General features: G+C 40.6%; 2 protein-coding genes across 2 annotated transcripts; both read left to right on the forward strand.

The window, feature by feature from the left end:
• The first annotated feature begins 563 nt into the window (after window positions 1-563).
• Window positions 564-1,492, forward strand: LOC105546639 (olfactory receptor 2A5). Its single transcript, XM_011989917.1, is given in 2 exon segments — window positions 564-1,296; window positions 1,299-1,492. Coding segments are annotated over 2 exon segments (927 nt in total).
• A 4,110-nt stretch (window positions 1,493-5,602) lies between these two features.
• On the forward strand, window positions 5,603-6,603 carry LOC105546640 (olfactory receptor 2A25). Its single transcript, XM_011989918.1, has one exon. The coding sequence runs from the start codon at window positions 5,635-5,637 to the stop codon at window positions 6,565-6,567; it is 933 nt and encodes a 310-aa protein (XP_011845308.1). The 5' UTR covers window positions 5,603-5,634; the 3' UTR covers window positions 6,568-6,603.
• The last annotated feature ends 263 nt before the right edge of the window (window positions 6,604-6,866 follow it).

A 6,866-nucleotide genomic window follows, 5' to 3' on the forward strand; every position in this document is an offset into this window, starting at 1 on the left:
CTTTGAAATTGCATTTGTAAGCCTCGTTTCCTAATTCATGCTTTTATGTATTTTCTCTAATCATTTACTGAGCACCTGCACACACAATGCACTCTGCACAAGTTACAAAATAGGAGAAAACCAAATATGGAAGAGAAAGTGGGGGAAAACATGCAAACTAAATACATCAGAAAGTAAAACACATAAGAACATGGCTATGATCCTTACTCTAAAATAAAACGGCTAGCCATTCTGGAAAACAACTTACTCTGCGGCTGCCTCTCTGACAGTAAAAATGTGGGTCTTGCAATCCACGTTAAGTAAAATTCTGTGGGAATGGACATAGTATACGTCACCCTGTCTGCATTTACACTAGTTCCCTGAACCGAATGTTTTTTCTGCTTTACTCTGGATTAAAGGATTGGACATAATGGCTCTGAAAAAGCTGGCTGACTGAGTCAGCACCCTGTGTGCACCGTAAACCCCCTCCTTCTGTTAAGTGACTAATCCGGATCTGCATTTGCTCCTCAGCACACAGCTCATTGCCACAGCAGAGTCCAACGCAGGTACTGTGTCACAAGGGCATGACAGAAAATCAGACATGGGTCACAGAATTCATTCTCCTGGGATTTCCGCTCAGCCTAAGCATTCAGATGCTCCTCTCTGGGCTCTTCTCCCTGTTCTACATCTTCACCCTGTTGGGAAACGGGGCCGTCCTGGGGCTCATCTGGCTGGACTCCAGACTGCACACCCCCATGCACTTCTTCCTCTCACACCTGGCCATCGTTGATATTTCGTATGCTTCCAACAATGTCCCCAAGATGATGACAAATCTTCTGAACAAGAGAAAAACAGTCTCCTTTGTCCCATGCATAACGCAGACCTTTTTATACATGGCTTTTGCTCACACCGAGTGTCTCATCTTGGTAATGATGTCCTGTGATCGGTACGTGGCTATCTGCCACCCTCTGAAATATTCTGTCATGAAATGGAGAGTGTGCACAGTCCTGGCTGTCACTTCCTGGGCATGTGGCTCCCTCCTGGCCCTGGTCCATGTGGTTCTCATCCTGAGGCTGCCCTTCTGCGGGCCTCATGAAATCAACCACTTCTTCTGTGAAATCCTGTCTGTCCTCAGGCTGGCCTGTGCTGTTACCTGGCTCAACCAGGTGGTCATCTTTTCTGCTTCCATGTTCATCCTGGTGGGGCCACTCTGCCTGGTGCTGGTCTCCTACTGCCGCATCCTGGCAGCCATGCTGAGGATCTAGTCTGGGGAGGGCCGCAGAAAGGCCTTCCTCACCTGCTCCTCCCACCTCTGCATGTGAGGCTCTTCTTTGGCAGCGCCATTGTCATGTACATGGCCCCCAAGTCCCGCCATCCTGAGGAGCAGCAGAAGGTCCTTTCCCTGTTTTACAGCCTTTTCAACCCGATGCTGAACCCTCTGATCTACAGCCTGAGGAACGCAGAGGTCAAGGGTGCCCTGAAAAGAGTGTTGTGGAAACAGAGATCAAGGTGAGGGATGCCAGGGAAAGTCTAGAGGGTTGAAGATTTGCTCCCGGTGAAATTTGTAGGAACAGGTGATATAAATGCCTTACAGTTTCATCTCTTAGGTTTCTGATATCAAGAATGTGTATTGATTGGATTCTATTCCTAAACGTGGTGTACCGTGCAGATCACAAAGCACACCCAGAAAGGCGCTGAGCTGTGTGGTGCGGCAGAGGAGCAAAGTGCCATGAACTCCTACTGCCAGCTCCCAACCCTACAGGATCTGCTTTCTGTTCTTTTGAGGATTAGTTCTCTCAAATTTCCTCTTAAATTCCTCTATTATTTCCATCTATTTTTGCCATAAGTATATGCTGATAATCCCATACCACATGCTGCTATAAGAGTGTACTTGTAACCACACAGAATAAATACTGACCTTGGTTAAGCAGCCCTCTACTGGGAATGTAACAGCAACTAAGAGTAGAGCCAGTGCCTGGTCTGGAACCTAAAGCCTAAGGATGATGACATTATTACTGGAAGTTCATCTAAATCACCCTCACGAATCTAATTCTGTAAAAAGCAAAGTTTCATTGTATAGATTTTTTATATAAAAGGCGGAGAAATAGCAGGATCTTTGTTTCATTTCAGTTAATTCTGCACCATCTAATTAGAAAGAGTTTGGAAATATTTTGCATTTAAAATAAATGAGACAAAGTTATTAGGGATAGTTAACCTTTTTCAGAATTGAGATCGCAAAGCTGGTTGTAGGTGACACTTGTATCATTACGGTGATTACATAAAATATTGTAGGAGTAAGAAAATACTGCAAAGGAAGAAAGCATCAAGAGAAACTGACAGCTGGATGTAACATCACAGACCACCGCTTAGAACCAAGAACATGACAAGTCTTGATAGGGACTTTTAGGAACCTCAACAAAATTCCAAAGAGAAGCTACTCCACGTGATATAAATCACTGTTCCTGGACCCAAGTGGTCAGAATGACGTGGACAAGTAATTTGTTTTATTTTAACACAAATCTGAGTCCTAAATGATCAGCATAATATGATAATATGATTTCTTTAACACATTGAGTATGGTACCTTTGGGAATTCTCTCTTTTTTTCCTTCAACCCTTGTAGTATTGTGTGCATTCAACTGTATGATCCATGATGTTATTACATTATCTGCTGCCTGTAGATTTTCTATTTTTACAATTTTAAACATGTATTCTTATCACTTCAAATATTTCTTCTTCCATGAAAGAAAGAAGCAAAGGGAGAACTCTTTCCTCCCACCCTCTCTCCAAATGCACTGTGTTCTTTCCAGTTCTCAAAAAGCCTAGTTGCTTACTATTCTGCTCATCCATTCATCTCAGTTAAACATTCTGCCTCTGGTGATGGTCTTTGTTTTCACATCTCCATACTGTGAGGACATGTTTTGGCCTGCAGAAATTCACAAACCTTGCTCTGCCCCTCCCAAAGAGAGCAATTTGAATTAAAAAAAATAAATACTGGATCTAAATTTAACTGGCAACCACTATGGCATTATTGTGTGCACTATTCTAAAGCTAGAAAGAGAAAACAGGCAATATTTTCATATAAAAAGGACTTTCTCACTATATCTGAAAAAATTATTACATTCCCTAAAATATATATACTTCATATTCTGCTTAAAACTTTGAAAAGAAAAGGGAAAGAGGAAACATATAGTTCATCTCATATAAAACATAAGCAATAGATTTGGATTCAGAATTTTTTACGTAGGGTACAGCAGAAAAATCGGGATAGAATTCATCCTATGTCAGTTCTAAATGATTGGGAAAGAATAGACCAAAAAGACCACATTTCTACAGAAAGTGACAAATGTAGATAAATTATAAAGAGATGTTCTCTAGCAGGTCCGAATAGTGGCTCTAATAATATATACATATTATATATATTTAATACATTATAGAAAATACCTGAGCATATGAAAAATTTCTATTAATTGTTTCCATATTTGAGTTCTAGGATTTTAACAAACTAATTACATGTTGGTGTTATGACCGCTTTACATATATATTTTTTCAACATGAATCAGTTTTTAAAGGGCTGGGGGGAACCAAAAGAAACAGGCATTGCTTTAGGCTGCAAGTTCTACTGACTGCGTCACAAATGTTACCCCATTTATCTTGCACAAACGTCACAATGGAGTCGCTATTATTTTCCCCATCGAATAGATAAGCGAACAAAGTTCAGAATGATTTAATAACTTATCCTATACTACACAGCCAGTAATAGAACTGAGTGTTATGGATTGCACTGATTGCAAACCCAAACTGCTTCTTATCAGCTTTCTGCCCAAAACATTACAAATGTTAGCTCAACAGGGGTTAGACTCAACATCCACATGATGGGGCAGGATCTGGAACAAAACAGAGTTTACAGTATTAACACCAGAAAGAATACATCCTGTAGCCAACCCATCTCTGGAGGATTCATGATCACCTTTGGGAAGAGTAGAAACTCTCACATTAGTGGCATCATCATTTTCCAATAGTAACTCCCTCCTAATGCCTGCCTGCAAAATCACATGGCTGCATAAGGCATTGCCCCAAAGGGACAATCTGAATGAGAGACACCCTGCTGTTCTCAGTGTCTCGTGTTACCTGTGATTCTGGTCTTCGTTCTATCATCAAGTGTACCCACCTGTGTTCTTTCCCTTTATGATGTGATGAATGCTTTTCCAGGACGTGTCCCCATCTCTCCTGTGTACAGATCCGTGATGGACCTACCTTGCCAGTGCTCTAGGCTGCTAGGACTGAGAAAGGGGGAACCCAGCACAGTTGTAAGCTGAGACGCTTGCTGTGTTAGATTCACATCTCAATTGTGCTACAACCTGCTAAATAGGTCTGCTTCTAGGAATAATATAGCCTCCTCAATCCTGAGTTTTATTTTAGGTCAGATGTGGCTAACAAGGTTTCAGCTAGGTGCCTTAGATAACTTTTATGAATGCTAAATGAAGGAATTTATATGACTCTGATTCGAAGCGATGTATTTTTGTGAGAAGGATATAAGGACAATGAAAATGAAAAGTGATTACATAGTAAGACCAAGAGCTGGTAAAATTCATGACTAAACAACTATAAAACTACAAAATCCAATTTTATTTTAATGATTCATAAATTATTATTATATTTACTGAACAATGGAAGTTTCTCAAAAAATCTCAGCTATTTGTGTTTGCAAGTTTCTGTGCCTGTCTTTGTTTTTATTTGGTTAGTGATTTTTGGGGAAGGTCTCCACCAAAGGAGGGTAAAGGTTGGTGCACAAGAGATTGGGTATGAAATGGTTTTTATCGTTCCTGCTAGTAGACAAAACTGTAAGAAGAATCCTACATAAAATGTTACATCTATTATGTATCTATTAAAAATTGTTAAAAATAAATTTGCAAAAAATAGAAAAAAATATACAAATAAATAATATAAATACACATTTATAGTAGAAGGGTATAGTCTAAGAAGGGTGACAAGTAACTACATTCTGATTGTAAGACAACACAGAGTAGACCCTCTAAGGGTACAAAAGTCAAAACACAAAGATCTCTGTTTAAATCCAGCCAAAGTTGGGGCAAACTGCCATTCTTTCAACTTAATTCAAGATTATGCGATCAGTAAAAATCACAAGTTTAACAAATAATTCATACAAAAAAGGCACAAATTGGTGAGAAGACCTGATAGCAGGATCATTGACGTGTTTGTCATCCCTCTTTCTATCCTTATATATAGACATAGACACTAGCACACTTCCACACGCATGGATATAAGCACCCTGCAATGAAGGAATACAGAGGGCAAGCATCTGGTGTAATCATTACAAACTGAGGAAAGAGTCCATGCTATGAAGGCAATTTAAGTATTAACGTATTTTGAACTGTGATGAAAGTATATTTGAAAATAAGATGTAATGAATACTATAACATCATACTGACATTGAATTTATCATAGGTGAAAAAATTTCCTTGTGTTTCCTTTGTAATGCATAATTTTCTCTTAGTAAGTGACTAAGATCAAAATATAATTGGAGGTGTTTTCTCAGGAAACACTCAAACAATAATACGTACAGTTGCAGCATGCTTAAACATTTGCATCAGACATTCAGACTTGGTGAGCTCCTTGTTTCTTCTACAGGGAAATGGGAGGAAATCAGACTTCCATCACAGAATTCCTTTTACTGGGATTTCCTGTTGGTCCAAGGATTCAGATGCTCCTCTTTGGGCTCTTCTCCCTGTTCTACATCTTCACCCTGCTGGGGAACGGGACCATCCTGGGGCTCATTTCACTGGACTCCAGACTCCACACCCCCATGTACTTCTTCCTGTCACACCTGGCGGTCGTCAACATCGCCTACGCTTGCAACACAGTGCCCCAGATTCTGGTGAACCTCCTGCATCCAGCCAAGCCCATCTCCTTTGCTGGCTGCATGACCCAGATGTTTCTGTTTTTGAGTTTTGCACATACCGAATGTCTCCTGCTGGTGCTGATGTCCTACGATCGGTATGTGGCCATCTGCCACCCTCTCCGATATTCTACCATCATGACCTGGAGAGTCTGCATCACTCTGGCATTGACTTCCTGGACTTTAGGAGTCTTACTGGCCCTTGTCCATCTAATGTTACTGCTACCACTGTCCTTCTGTGGACCCCAGAAAGTTAACCACTTTTTCTGTGAAATTACGGCTGTTCTCAAACTTGCCTGTGTGGATACCCACATTAATGAGGTAATGGTTTTGGCAGGGGCACTGTCTGTGCTGGTGGGACCCTTCTTTTCTATTGTAATATCTTATGTTCATATTCTGTGTGCCATTCTAAAGATCCAGTCAGGGGAGGGGCGCCAGAAAGCCTTCTCCATCTGCTCCTCCCACCTCTGTGTGGTTGGACTCTTTTATGGCACAGCCGTCATCATGTATGTTGAGCCCCAATATGAGAGCCCCAAGGAGCAGAAGAAATATCTCCTGCTGTTTCACAGCCTCTTCAATCCCATGCTCAATCCCCTTATCTATAGTCTTAGGAACAAAGAAGTCCAAGGTGTTCTAAAGAGGATGCTTGAAAAGGAGAGAACTTCATGAAAGCTGAAAGAATAATAAAATAGCTGGGTTTAAAGGGCTTTGAGATTACATCTGAACCCATACCTACTTAGGATACATAATCACACTCTAAGGAACCCTTTCCATCTTCTTGAAATGTTCCTATGAGTACCTCCTGAGAAAGCCCATTCTGCTTTCCTCTCTCTAGCATTGAAGGTCGGAGCTGCACAATTAAAAAAATATATTTACACTAGCTGTATAGTGTACATACTTTTAATATAATTATGTGAAATGTTCTGAAAGTTGGAAATAAATGTGCATCTTTTTGTTATGTAAATAGG

Source organism: Mandrillus leucophaeus, unplaced genomic scaffold (assembly GCF_000951045.1).
Source record: "Mandrillus leucophaeus isolate KB7577 unplaced genomic scaffold, Mleu.le_1.0 Scaffold365, whole genome shotgun sequence".
Taxonomy (NCBI): Eukaryota; Metazoa; Chordata; class Mammalia; order Primates; family Cercopithecidae; genus Mandrillus; species Mandrillus leucophaeus.